At 48.2% G+C, this 15,072-nt stretch overlaps 1 protein-coding gene across 2 annotated transcripts in view; it reads left to right on the forward strand.

Moving 5' to 3' along the window:
• LOC139277349 (plexin-A1-like) overlaps nucleotides 1-15,072 on the forward strand; it is a 633,908-nt gene that overhangs the window by 157,926 nt on the left and 460,910 nt on the right. For both annotated transcript variants that reach the window (XM_070895706.1, XM_070895705.1), the window contains exon 2: nucleotides 4,355-5,651. In XM_070895706.1, the coding sequence (XP_070751807.1) occupies nucleotides 4,470-5,651 (1,182 nt within the window). In that variant the 5' untranslated portion in view covers nucleotides 4,355-4,469. The remainder of the gene's footprint in view (nucleotides 1-4,354; nucleotides 5,652-15,072) is intronic.

The following is a 15,072-nucleotide window of genomic DNA, read 5'->3' on the forward strand; positions in this document are numbered from 1 at the left end:
GGTGGGGGGGGGAAAGAGAGGGGGAGGGGGGGGAGGGGTGGGGGGGGAAGAGAGGGGGAGGGGGGGGAGGGGTGGGGGGGAAGAGAGGGGGAGGGGGGGAGGGGTGGGGGGGGAAGAGAGGGGGAGGGGGGAGGGGTGGGGGGGGAAGAGAGGGGGAGGGGGGGAGAGGGAGAGAGAGCCAATGTTCCTGCTAGGCCGTGCAGCCATTGGCAAGTTCCCGTGCAGGCCGCTCACTGGCTTTACCACTGTAGATACTGCGCACGCACAAATATTTGAATGGGCCGCACATTGAGGGAGGCAGGCCGCGACTGAAGGCAGTGCAGCTCACGGGGGGAGGGACGAACTCGATACCTCAAAGAGGTGGCGCAGGCACGATGGGCCGAATGGCCTCCTTTCTGTGAACTATCCTTTTAATGTTGAAAATGTAAGCGGAGCTGCAAAGGAGCACACTTGTTTGGATTCTGCCCTGCTTGACCAGAGCGATGCGGAGCTGTACAACTCACTGTTGGTGACTGAATGCTCAAAAATCATGTTGCCAACTCCGATTGGCCATATTCTTGGAGTTTGTGTCACATGTTCTCCCGCTGCTAACGGCCCTTGCACAGTCGAACAGCCTTTTTTCCCTCATTTCTAATATTTCGATAACTAATAAACAAAAGTGTTAGAAAAATGTGTCTCCAAGTTTATTTCAAACCCCGACATGATTTTTTTTCTCACTGGGTTTTTGCTCATAGTAGTGCTCTGGAGATTAATCTTTAATTCCTGGATACTTCAGGGCAATCCTGGAGGGTTGGCGACCCCATCTCCAAAGCGATTGCTGTTTTTATTCGTATAAAAGATTACATAATTACAGGAAGAACTTTGCAACAACTTCTTCTTTGAAAGTTGTCCCAACAGATGCAGGAAAATGTCTTCTAAAATTACTTGTACAAAATACTGCGCCAGCAACATTCGACTCCCTCTCATATTTTGCAGAGTTTCCTTATTATTTTTATTGAACCTTGTGATCACGTTGCATCACTGTCCCTTGAGCAAGTCTGATTGCCTTCTGCTTCCTTGACCGGAAATGAATGAGGTTATTTTTAGACCCTCTGTGGAGTTTTGTGTAGGATTGTATTGCTTTGATCAGTAGATCACTTGTGTGCAATTGAAAGTGTGCTTCAGACCCTTCTGTTTGTGTGTGCGTGTGCCTCCAACTTGCAATGTAGAGATTTACATTCCTTTTAGGTTAGACTGTCTTATCGGTTGTCGGTGCACTACCTCTCCTCCTCCCTGTCTCTGCAACCTCCTCCAGTCACACAACCCTCCAAGATCTCTGCGCTCCTCCAATGTTGGCCTTTTGCGCGTTTCCCCATTTCCTTCGCTCCACCATTGGCGGTCGTCCCGTCAGCCGTTTAGGCCCTCAGCTCGGGAATGCCCTCCCTCAACCTCTCCGCCTCGCCTCCACTTAGACGCCCACGTAAGGAGACATTAGGACGCACGAACAAAAGCTTGGTGTCAATTTTTGTCTCATCGCTCCTGTGAAGCGCCTTGGGATGTTTTACTATGTTAAAGGCCCGACATAACTGCAAAGTCCTTTGTGCCTTTTTTCCTAAGGCAGGAGCAGGCCATTCAGCCTCTCGACCCTATTCTGTCATCCCATCAGATCGAGGCAGGACCTCGCCAAGCACAGTGTGCTCACCCCAGGTCAGGGCCTCGGTTTAACCTCTCATCCAAAAGATGGCACCTCTGACAGTGCAGCACTCCCTCAGAACTGCACTGGGAGTGTCAGCCTAGATTTTTATGCTCAAGCCCCTGGAGTGGAACTTGAACCCACAACCCTCTGACTCAGAGGCTACCCACTGAGCCACTGATGGCATTCAGGAGGTAATAGACTTCGAAGTATGTTGTCAAGGAGGGCCATTGAATTCAACACAAGCAATTAGATGTGTTTATGGAGAGACAAGGGATTGTGGGGGAAAAGGGACAGGCTGTTGGGGCCAAATGGCATTTACTGCACCAAAACAAAAAGAAAATATCTTGTGTTCTCTCTCTAATTGCTGTCTGATATTTATAAGCTCCAACTGGGTAAGAACCAGGAAATTCACTGCTTCAGTACGTCCAATCTATACTTGATGTTGGCTCTTGGTGCGAAGAATCTAGCTATTCCAGGAACATAGTTCCCAAGGCTGGGACTACAAGTCACCACAGGCGGACGGAAGCATTTAAATTGCAGTAGAATTAAATTTGTGGTGGTTGGCATTTGAGCAACTCATTTTTAGTGCTTGGGATGCAAACACCCACAAACGACATACTTCCTAGTTATTAACTGGTGCCTCTGGAGATTGAGATAAAGTAATCAAGTACAATTTTCTTAATTATTTTGCTGAAAAAAGGCAACTTCACCCAGGAACTGCAGGATAGATGGTGGACTATGGCTACATTAGATGGTGGACTATGGCTACATTAGATGCTCAGGGAACTGAGGGATATGGGGATAGGGCGGGCAAGTGGAGTTGGGGTAGAAGATCAGCTGTGATCTTATTGAATGGTGGAGCAGGCTCGAGAGGCTGTAGGACCTACTCCGATTTCTTGAGTTCTTTCCAATTGAGGCTTTCCTACAAATTCAACGGCAAGGTTGTACTTCAGTGGAATAAAGTTGGTGTTAAATTGGTCCCCATTTTGGTCTGATGCAATGGTATGGATGCACAATGTGTAATGTCTATGTACCTGTGAGTATGCTCAAAGGTTTGTGGAGCTGTTGCACTGTGAGTGGCTTAGCCAGTCATGTGATGTTGGGTTCAAGTGGCTGAGAGCCTGGTGGATGAACTGATAATGTGTAGTATGATAAACTTTTGCTAATAAACCAACTAATTCTTAATAGCAATGTGTTGCGAATGCTTAAACAAAGAACCCATGAAGCAAATACATTATACTATGGTTCAATGTAAAAGAAAGAAAGGACTTGCATTTATATTGTGTCTTTGACGACCTCCAGATGTCCCAGTGTGATGGACTTTTGGAGTGTAGTCATTGTTGTAATACAGGAAACGCGGTGGCCAATTAGCAAACAGCAAACTCCCACAAACAGCCATGAGATAATGACCAGCGGAGTCCAAACCAGTGATTTATAAAGGTTTAGCATAACTTTGCTTTTGTACTTTCTTCCTCTAGTCATAAAGCCAAGGATTCCATATGCTTTGTTAACCGCCCCCTCTGCTGGTCCTGCCACCTTCAAAGATTTGTGTACGTACACCCCAAGTGTCTCTGTTCATGCACCTTTTAGGGTTGTACCCTTTATTGCCTCTCCTCGTTCTCCCTATCAAAATGTATCACTTCACAGTTCTCTGCGTTAAATTTCATTCTCCACATGTCTGCCCATTTCACCATGTTGTGTTGTCCTGTCCTCCCCTCGCCGCTTCCCTTTCACTCCCTAACCCCAAGGTGTGTAGCAGTGTTGTTACTGAACTAATAATCCAATGAACGCGAGTTCAAATCCCTCCATAGAGTTAAACAAAATTAAAGGCTCGTGTTAGAAACAATAAAAATTTAGATGAAAAGCCGGTTTCAGTAAAAGTGACCATGAATTTGTCGGGATTGTCGTAAAAACCCAACTGGTTCACGAATATCCTTTAGGGAAGGAAACCTGCCGTCCTTACCCGGTCTGGGCTGATGGGTGACTCCAGTCCCTTGCAATCTGGTTCTTAAGTGGGGAATACTCAGCTTAAATTCCAGTTTAAGTTCCACTGTGGCAAGGACATCAACAACTTGCATTTATATAGCGCCTTTAATGTGGCCAAACGTCCCAAGGACGTCTTGAATCTGCTGGTTGGTCTTTGTTTCGAAGAATGAGAGGTGATCTCATTGAAACAAACAGAATTCTTACAGGGCTTGACAGGGTTAGTTGCAGGGAGGATATTTCCCCTGGCTGGAGAGTCTAGAACCAGGGGTCACAGACTCAGAATAAGTGATCGGCCATTTAAAACTGAGATGAGAAGAAACTTTTTCACTGAGGATGGTGAATCTTTGCAATTCTCTACCCCAAAGGGCTGTGGAGGTTCAGTCTTTGAGTATATTCTAGATGGAGATTGATAGATTTTTGGATATTAAGGGAACCAAGGAATATGGGGACAATACAGGAAAGTGGAGTTGAGGTAAAAGATCAGCCATAATCTTATTGAATGGCGGAGCAGGCTTGAGGGGTCGAATGGCCTACTCCTGCTCTTAATTCTTATGTTGTGTTATGTTATGTTTCCCCCCCCTCAACCTGAAGCATTGAACGGACTGTCGCGGGCTGTTACTGCAATCCTTGACCACTGCACCTCGGGAGAATATTGAATGAACCATATTTAATAACGTGCTCTTTCTCTTGCAGGGTTGACCACCTTGCCCATTTGGAGGATGACCTAGATGAAGAATTTGGAGAAAGACGGTGTACGTTGTTTACTTCATTCTGACGGCGGGAGGGGATACCAGTGCCAGAGAACGCGATGAAACTGCTGTGTACACCGAAGTGGTGGTGTTGGTCCCCGTACCTGTGGACGTTGCAAGTCACGTCCTGCTTGGCCGCTATCGGCCTCGCCCGTGGGACTCTGCCGCCCTTTCGGACCTTCAACAGTTCTGACACCAGCCTGACCCACCTGGTGGTCCACGACAGGAGCGGGGTGGTGTACGTGGGGGCCATCGACCAGATCTATAAGCTGGCGGACAACCTGACCATGCTGCGCTCCCACGTGACGGGCCCGGTGGATGACAACGAGAAGTGCTACCCGCCTCCCAGCGTGCAGTCGTGCCCCCACCCGCTGTCGCTGACCCGCAACGTCAACAAGCTGTTGCTCATCGACTACACGCAGAACCGGCTGATCGCCTGCGGCAGCGCCTTCCAGGGCATCTGCCAGTTCCTGCGGCTGGACGACCTGTTCAAGCTCGGGGAGCCCCACCACCGCAAGGAGCACTACCTTTCCAGCGTCGATGAGGCGGCTACCATGTCTGGCGTGATCATTGAGGGCACCAACGGCACCGACAACAAGCTGTTCATCGGCACCCCCATCGACGGCAAGTCCGAGTACTTCCCCACCCTCTCCAGCCGGAAGCTGATGGTCAACGAGGAGAATGCGGAGATGTTTGGCTTTGTCTACCAGGACGAGTTTGTGTCATCCCAGCTGAAGATCCCCTCGGACACCCTCTCCAAATTCCCGGCCTTCGACATTTACTACATCTACAGCTTCAGCAGTGAGCAGTTCGTTTACTATCTGACCCTTCAGCTCGACACCCAGCTGACGTCGCCGGACTCCAGCGCCGAGCAGTTCTTCACCTCTAAGATCGTCCGGCTGTGCGTGGGTGACCCCAAGTTCTACTCGTACGTGGAGTTCCCCATCGGCTGCCTGAAGGACGGGGTGGAGTACCGGCTCATCCAGGACGCCTACCTGGCCAAACCCGGCAAGTACCTTGCCCGCTCCCTGAGCATCTCCGAGAAGGAGGACATCCTCTTCACCGTCTTCTCCCAGGGCCAGAAGAACCGCATGAAGCCGCCCAAGGAGTCGGCGCTCTGCCTCTTCACCCTGAGGAAGATCAAGGAGAAGATCAAGGAGAGGATTCGCTCATGCTACAAAGGCGAAGGGAAGCTCTCGTTGCCATGGCTACTCAACAAGGAACTGGCCTGCATTAACTCCGTGAGTACTAAACTGCGAATAATTTCCAACATGCTGCCACTGTTGAAGCACATCCTTCGGGATGATGCCTCTTTCCAGAAATGTTGCCGATTTTCTAATGGTATCACAATGTGGCTCGGCAGGACAAATTACATTCTAACACACTTGATGCCTGTTAATTGGTGCGCACCGGTGGGAATATGAGGCTGCTGTTGCTCTCTAATCGCCGCATTTACCCACTTAACTTTATTATTATGAGGCCATTGTCTGGCGTGGGAAGTAGTCTATGGAAAACCGTGACCAGAAGTGAAGTACTTTGTCTTAAAATTGACGGCTAGTCCCACTCCCTCGCCTTTTCCCCGTTGCCCTGCAATTTTTTTTCCTTCAGGTCCCATTTGAAAGCAGTGATTGAGTCTGCCTCCACCACCCTCTCAGGCAGTGCATTCCAGATCCTAACCACTCGCTGCGTGAAAAAAGTTTTCCCTCCTGTCGCCTTAGGTTCTTCTGCCAATCACCTTAAATCTGTGTCCTCTGGTTCTCGGCCCTTCCACCAATGGGAACAGTTTCTCTCTGTCTAGACCCTTCATGATTTTGAACACCTGTCAAATCTCCTCTCAACTTTCTCTGGTCTATGGAACTCAAAAGAGTTTCTCTGGTCTATGGAGAACAACCCCAGCTTCTCTAGTCTATCCACGTAACTGAAGTCGCACGTCCCTGGAATCATTCTCAAATCTTTTCTGCACCCTCGCTAAGGCCTTCACTAAAGTGTGGTGCCTAGAATTGGAGACACTATTCTAGTATAACTAAAATCCATAATGAAAATCTCACATTTTTTTTGGACTATTTTCCTCCCCGGCTTTCCAAAAAGGTCTCAGCTGCTCCTCGGGTAGGATTCTGGTACCTTAGGAGCAAGAGGAGGCCATTCAGCCCTTTGAGCTTGCTATGTCATATATGTTGGATCATGGCTGATCTGTACCTCAACTCCATTTACCCGCCTTTGCTCCTTATCCCAGGGTACCCTTGCCCAACGAAAAATTATCGATCTATCTTTCTTGAAAGCTCCAATAGCTCCCTACCATCCACAGCCTTTTAGAGGAGAATATTTAGATTTTTCCACTCCCCTTTATGTGAAAAAATCTTCCCTGATTGGCCGACATTTAATTTTAAGATTGTTTCCTCTTGTTCCAGATTACTCCACCACAGGAACTTCTATACAAGGGAACAGGAGCATAGTGGACTAGTAACCCAAAGGTCTCGATTAATGATCCCAGAGACATGAGTTCAAATCCCACCAATTAATTCAGTTAATTAAATAAATCTGGAATAAATAGCTAGCATCAACAATGAAACTGCCGGATTGTCAGAAAAACCCATCTGGTTCACTCATGTCCCTTTTAGGGAAGGAAACCTGCCGTCCTTACCCAGTCTGGCCTATATGTGACGCCAGTCCCACAGCAATGTGGTTGGCTCTAAACTGCCCCTCTGAAATGGACTAGCAAGCCACTCAGTTGTATCAAACAGCAAGGAAAACCTTCACATGGACTGCAGCAGTTCAAGAAGGCAGCTCACCACCACCTTCTCGAGGGCAGTTAGCGATGTGCAATAAATGCCAGCATTAGCGATGCCCACATCCCATGAATGAATTTTATTTATTTTTTTTAAAAGGAAATAGTTTCTCCAAAGCTGCCCTATGTGTGTATATTTTTTTGTCTTCCTAATTTTCTCTCATCCTTTTCCCAATATGGCTCCATGGAGGTGTGGCACTATCCTGTGTTTGACCCCGTGTCCCCGACAATCATCCTTCCAACAGTGAGGTCACTGATTTGAAGCAGGGACCTCTGACCTCTCTTTTTTTCTCTCTTGCCCAAGAATCCAGAGACCAAACTGTGGGACCACTCTGCCCCTGCCGTGGTCAGAGCTGACTGGGGGTTGAAAGTGGGACTTTTCCTGGTCTCTTGCTCCTCTGAGTGGGAAGGTCCTTGCTTCACACTCTTTCCCCCCCCCCCCCCCAGGCAATAACCTGGGATGTTACTTCTGTGCATGTTGAGGGGCGTGCTGCATTGTTGGCGGTGCTGTCGTTGGGATAAGGATTGGACTCGGGGATACGGGGATCAGAAGGGAAAGTGGAGTTGAGGTTGAAGATCAGGCGTGATCTTATTAAACGGCGGAGCAGGCTCGACGAGCGATATGGCCTACTCCTGCGCCTAGTTCATATGTTCTTTTCTGACCATGTTAAACGAAGTCCTGTTGCCTATTCGGGGTGCGTGTAAAAGATCCGCTGGCACTATTTGAAGAGGGACCGGGAGTTCTCGTATCTTGGCCAACATTCCTCCCTCAAACAAGAGACAGAATAACTGGTCAGCAACGTTCCCCTGAAGGTGCGCAGCTCATCAGAGATCACGAGGTCCCGCGCAGGCAGCTCATCAACCGCAGCCACTCGATGGGATAGGACGCAGAAAATCTAAAAGCCCAGCACAGGGAAAGAAAATGACAAGGAACATTGCTGATCAGTTCTCTCATTAGCTCTTTGTTGGATCTTGCTGTGTCAGATGAAAGGTAATCTTATTGAAACGTATAAGATTCTAAGGAGGCTGGACAGGGTAGATGCAGGGAGGATGTTTCCCCTCGTGGGGAATCTAGAACTAGTGGGCATAGTTTCAGAATAAAGGGGTCGTCCATTTAAAATGGAAATGAGGAGGAATTTCTTCTCGGAGGGTGGTGAATCTTTGGAATTCTCTGCCCCAGAGAGCTGTGGAGGCTGGGTCATTGAATATATTTAAGGTGGAGATAGACAGATTCTTGAACGATAAGGGAGTGAAGAGTTATGGGGATCAGGCAAGTAATTGGAGTTGAGGCCAAGATCAGATCAGCTGTGATATTGAATGGCGGAGCAGGCTCGAGGTGCCAAATGACCTCCTCCTCCTATTTCTGATCTTTCCGATGTAAGCTAGCTGCTAAGTTTGTCTACATAACATTGCCTCCATTTCAAAAGTAATTCATTTGATGTGAAGCATTTTGGGAGGTCCTGCAGACATGAAAGAAACTGGTCAAATGTCTCTTTTTTTTTCTCTTTCTCTCTCCGCCCCAGAATCTCTGCCTCTAGAGGCCTGTACACCATTAATAATAAAAGAAATACTTGCATTTATATAGCACCTTTCATGACTTCCGGACATCCCAAAGCGCTTTACAACTAATGAAATACTTTTGAAGTGCAGTCGCTGTTGTAATGTCGGAAACATGGCAGAAAATCTGCACACAGCAAGTTCCCACAAACAGCAACGCGATAATGACCAGATAATCTGCTTTTAATGTTGACTGAGGGATAAGTATTGGGCCCAGTACAGAGGAGATAACGTACCCACTCTCTCTGAAATAGTGCTGCAGGATCTTTTACATCCACCCGAGAGAGCAGAGAGGGCCTCGGTTTAATGTCTCATCTGAAAGATGGCAACTCTGACAGTGCAGCACTCCCTTGATTTTTTTTTTGTGCTCAAGTCTTTGGAGTGGGACTTGAACCCACAGCCTTCTGACTCTGAGACAAGGGTGCTACTCACTGAGCCACAGCTGACATTTTAACAAAATAGTATCTGTAGAGGACAGCTCAGTAGAAATGGAGGGCAAGGCGTGAATTGAATCTAACTTGGGTAGGGTCAGATCTTTTCCTTGCTCTCAACCTGCTTGTGCTGTACTATAGAGCTTGACGGGGTAGATGCAGGAAGGCCATTTCCCCTGGCTGGGGAGTCTAGAACCAGGGGTCACAGTCTCAGAATAAGGGGTTGGACATTTAGGACTGGGATGAGGCGAAACCTCTTCACTCAGAGGGTGGTGAATCGCTGGAATTCTCCACCCCAGAGGCATGTGGAATCTCAATCTTTGAGTATATTCAAGGTAGAGATAGATAGATTTTTGAATATTAAGGGAATCAAGGAATATGGGGACAGTGCAGGTAAGTGGAGTTGAGGTAGAAGATCAGCCATGATATTGAATGGTGGAGGGGCTGAATGGTCTACTGCTCTTATTTCTTGTGTTATGTGCAGGCTGCCTGTAGAATTACACCACTCAGTGCAGAATCGTGGAACAGCACTGCTCTGATCTGCTACTGAGCGAGCGAGGATGTACTAATGAAATGCTAATGTATTTTTTATGAGCTAGTACTTTAATTTCATTCCAGGTGAAGTGTCTGTAAGCAACAGAAGCGAATAAAGTCTTTGTTTTATCAGTGATGATGTCTGGGAGGATTACAATGGAGTTGTGTGGTTTTCAACTGGTTGAACAAAATATGAATATTCTCTCTTCCACCACCTCACCCCATACCCCCTACTCCTGATCCTCTAACTTAAGGGAAACTTATCACGGCTCCTTAACAACAACAACTTGTATTTATATAGCGCCTTTAATGTAGTAAAAGGTCCCCAAGCTCTTCACGGGAGTGCTATAAAACAAAATTTAACTCCGGACCACATGAGGAGAAATTGGGGCAGGTGACCAAAAGCTTATTCAAAGAGGTATGTTTTAAGGAGCGTCTTGAAGGAGGAAAGAGAGGTTTAGGGATGGAATTCCAGAGCTCAGGGCCCAGACAGCTGAAGACACAGCCACCAATGGTTGGGCTCAAGAGGCCAGAATTAGAGGCGCGCAGATACCTCGGAGGTGATGTGAGGCTGACAACCTCGCAGACCCAACAGAATTATTTTGTCGCAGGGTGACTATTCATTTATACAAATGTGGCAGCCCTGTTACACACAGCAAGATCCTATGAGCAGCCTGGAGATGGAGGAGTAGTTTATCTGCTGAGGGTGTTGGTCGAGGGATGTATGTTGGGCTCAGATGCCGCAGAGACCCCACACGCTGCTCTTTGCAGTGCGCTGTGGGATCTTGCTGAGCGGGCAGATGGCCCCTTGACTCGGAGGTACCAGTGTTGCCAACTGAGCAGCGTAAGTGGGTTGAAGAGTTCATTGGCACAGTGGGTGGGGGAGCTGATCTGGGGAAAAAGTGGCAGCAGGTCCATTGAGCCCCAACCGCTCATTCCCTGCTTGCTTTCATTCGTACCAGAGCAGCGTTGGTCAGCTAAGTGCTTTCGGAGCGACAAAGGCCATTCGGTACTACAAGGGTTAAGTCCGCACTTCACTGCTTCATTTCTGGATAGTAAAATCTGCTGTTGTTGTGTTTACGCTGTGCTAAGTGTGTGGGTAACCATCTGCTGCACAAATCGGCTTGGCTTGGAATCCAGAAACCTGCAACTTCGCAAAATATCTTTCTGTGCCGGCTGCGGAGTGTTTAGTGCGGATGAATCCCAGGAGCTACTGGCCAGACGGAACAGTTGGACCACTCCGTGTCCAGTTTGACCCATCACGCTGGAGATTTTACGTTTTTGTTTGGTCACGGCATGCCCCGGCAGTATTATTTTTAGTGTCAAGGCAAGGGCCAAGGTTTTAACAGCCTGTGAGGCAAGCAGTGTAAAGTATGATGAGAGATTGTGTAGATTGGGCCTATACTCTCTGGAGTTTAGAAGAATGAGAGGTGATCTCATTGAAACATACAAGATCTGTGGGGGATTGACAGGGTAGATGCTAAGAGGATGTTTCCCCTGGCTGGAGTGTCTGGAACTTGTGGACATGGTCTCAGGATAAGGGGAAGGCCATTTAAGACTGAGATGAGGAGGAATTTCTTCACTCAGAAGGTGGTAAACCTTCCCAGTGTCCCCTCACAGATAAGTTAACAGGGTAAAAATTTCCATTGACTATCGCAGCCAATGCATAGTTCAATTCCCTCACTCCCTGGTGCACATACCCAGCTGTATTTGGTGTTGTTGTACCAAAATGTTGTAGGATGTGGTCGGTACAATTCATTGTTACTCTTCATGCTACGCCCAATGTCACACCTAAAGCTGTCACCATCAGCGGCGCACCTGTAACCACCACTCCGAGATTAGCCATGATCTTATTGAATGGCAGAGCAGTCTCAAGGAGCTAAAAGGCCTACTCCTGCTCCTAATTCTTATGTTCTCATGTTCTCCCACTTCACCCCAGCTCAAAATACTCCCTCCAGATACAAGTTTGGAAGGGCATTAAACTTGCTGGGTTTCCCACGGATCAGTGAACAAAAGTTCCACACGTCCATTCAATTTGACTTAACTGGCATCCTGGTGCCAAGATTGACTGGTTCATGAGATGTTGCATGGAGAAGAGGACCTTTTTGTTTAGCACTCGTCCCATGTTGAATGCATCTAATCCTGGCTGGACAAGGAGGCCCGTTGTTTGCAAACCCCTTGTGAAGGAGTCTCTGGATTACTTGCTCACTTCCTATCAGTGACTCCGCACAACAGTGTTTGCCTCGAGGTTGTCGCACATTAAGAGCAGCTTGCCCGACCTGCGGAGCTGTTCTCTCACAGGTCGATGGGCTGCGGTGTTCAGGGCCCGCCGCTCCAGCTCTTTTATAGCCCGACCTGCGAGAGAACACTTCCGCAGGTTGGGTGAGCAGCTCCAAGTGTGCGACAACCTCGAGGTGGGCGACTGGATGACATCGTCAAGGCCCAGGTCGCCATTTGGAGCGTGGGCAGAAAAATCGGCGGAGCCCAAGTACAGCGGAGGTGCGGCAGATGAGTGGAGAGAGATCGGGGCAGAAGAGCCGAGGGCCCAGGGGCAGCACGGGCCAGCCCACACTGTGATATGTGTGACCACTAGGCCCATGCAGCAGAGCAGGTCTCCAGTCATCCTGGTTAACCCTTGCCACTGGGTAAAGGCCTAGCTCTGTCAAGCCAGTGTGGTGGCTGATGTGCAACGGTCAGCACACGTTAAAAAAATCCACGCACAGGCATCTTCCACCCCCTCAATTGGAGTTCAGGACTGGAACATTGGGTCCTGCATTGGAACATCTGTGAACTCGTGGAAGCAAGTCATCTTCGTTCGAGGGACTGCCTATGATGATGTTTACCGTGGCTTAGTGGGCAGCAATCGTTGCTTCTGAGACGGAAGGTTGAGGGCTCAAATCCCACGCCAGAGACTTGAGCAGAAAGTCTAGGCTGACACTCCAGTGCAGTACTGAGGGAGCGCTGCACTGTCGGAGGTGTCATCTTTCGGGTGAGATGTTAAACCGAGGCACTGTCTGTTCTCTCAGGTGGACATAAAAGATCCCACGGCGCTATTTCGAAGAAGAACAGGGGAGTTATCCTTGGTGTCCTGGGCCAATATTTATCCCTCAATCAAAATCACACACAATATCTGGTCATTTTCTCCTTGCTGTTTATGGGAGCTTGCTGTGCGCGAATTGGCTGCCGCCTTTCCTACATTACAACAGTGACCACACTTTTTTTAAAAAAAAACTTCATTGGCCATAAATAGCTTTAGGAGGTCCGGTGGTCGTGAAAGGCGCTATATAAATGCTAGACTTTTTTATCGGGGGAATGCGCCTAAATTGCTTGCTGGGTAAAACTGAGCACTTTGCCCTTAACGAGTTAATTAGAGGTTTAATTATTTATTGATGTGTCAGTGATAGCGTTACCAGTCGATGTGTACAGCTGTATTTGTTGTTTCACAGTGTTTATTGAAACACTGACACAGTTGGAGCTGAGCACAGTAATGATGATGAACCTTTACTGCAACGTCTGCATATCAGTGGCAGATTGTGTGCAAGAGTTGGAAAGGTTCCGTGTTTGGCTTGCTCGGAGATTTCCCACTGAATTCTAAGGCACCCCACACCCCGTTCAAGAAGCAGAGGAGATGATGGCCCAAAGATTCTGGCCTGTCCCCACCCTCTTGCTATTAGAGGCAGAGAGTCCAAAAGCAAGAAAGTTATGATGAACCTGTATAAAACACTGGTTCGGCCTCAACTGGAGTATTGTGTCCAATGCTGGGCACTGCACTTTAGGAAGGATGTAAAGGCCTTGGAGAGGGTGCAGAGGTGATTTACGAGAATGGATTTAGGGATGAGGGACTTCAGTGATGTGGACAGACTGGAGAAGTTGGGTTCTCCTTAGCGCAGAGGAGGTTTGATAGAGGTGTTCAAAATAATGAGAGGTTTGGACAGAGTAGATAGAAACTGTTCCCATTGGCAGAAGGGTCGAGAGCCAGAGGACACAGATTTAAGGTGATTGTCAAAAGAACCAAAGGCGACATGAGGGAAAAACCTTTTTTACGCAGCGAGTGGTTAGGATCTGGAATACACTGCCTGAGAGCGTGTTGGAGGGCAGACTCGATCACGACTTTCTAAAGGGAGTTGGATAAGTACCGGAAGGAAAAGCATATTTGCTGGGCTGCAGGGGAGTAGGACTAGCTGAGGTGCCCTTGCAGAGAGCCGGCACGCTGGGCCCAATGGCCTCCTGTGCTGTATCCATTCTGTGATTCTATTGGCTTGTCACCGACATTCCTGCTGAGGTGCGCAGCTGAGCAGTGGTCTGGAGGTCCCGCACAGGGACAAGAATTTTGAAATTGAGGCGTTGCTTAACCAGGAGCCAATGTAGGTCATTGAGCACAGGGGTGATGGGTGAGTGGGACTTGGTGCGACACGAGCAGCCGAGTTTTGGATCACCTCTAGTTTACGTAGAATAGAATGTGGGAGCCCAGCCAGGAGTGTGTTGGAATAGTCAAGTCTAAAGGCAACAAAGGCATGGATGAGGGCTTCAACAGCGGATGAGCTGAGGCAGGGATGGAGACAGGCGATGTTAGAGGTGGAAATAGGCAGTCTTAGTTATCTTCCTGAGATGTGGTCGAAAGCTCATTTTAGGGTCAAATATGACACCAAGGTTGCGAACAATGTGGTTCAGCCTCAGACAGAGATTGGGGAGAGGGATGGAGTCAGTGTCTATAGAACGGAGTTTGTGGTGGGGACCGAAAACAATGGCTTCGGTCTTCCCAATTTTTAATTGGAGAAAATTTCTACTCCAGACTGGATGTCGGACAATTTAAAGAGCGAGGAGGGGTCGAGAGAAGTTGTAGTGAGGTCGAGCAGGCTGGAAGTGTGAATTTCCTGACCCATCACTTCCAGTACAATTGGGTGTTTGTGTATTTGTATGACCAAACTAAAGTTTTATCCTGAATTCCCAGACCACATTGTGGTCAGAACACTCTGCTGACTTGTCGAGCTGAGATGTGAGGAAATTTGTAGTTCCTACTGACAAATGTATAAATATATGACATGAAGGACAGGAAAAGGCTATCTGTCGTATCCAGCCCGATATGGTATCACCACATAGTCCATAAACCCAACCTCCAGCCACGCAACGAAAAACAGATCTTGCCGCCAATTCTGGGAACATTTCCCCTCTGACGCCCAACGGCAGCCGAGCAGAGCTCGCGGAGACGGCAATAGTCCATAACTCCTCACCATCCCGTAGTTCTCTTTCTACAAGTAGAAATGTCTTTTCTCTCAAACTGGTCCTGTTCCCCTTTCTAAGCGAATCAATACTCACTGCATGTGTCGGTCGTCTGTTCCACAGGATGGTGATTCA

The sequence above is a fragment of the Pristiophorus japonicus genome, chromosome 12 (genome assembly GCF_044704955.1).
Source record: "Pristiophorus japonicus isolate sPriJap1 chromosome 12, sPriJap1.hap1, whole genome shotgun sequence".
Taxonomy (NCBI): domain Eukaryota; kingdom Metazoa; phylum Chordata; class Chondrichthyes; family Pristiophoridae; genus Pristiophorus; species Pristiophorus japonicus.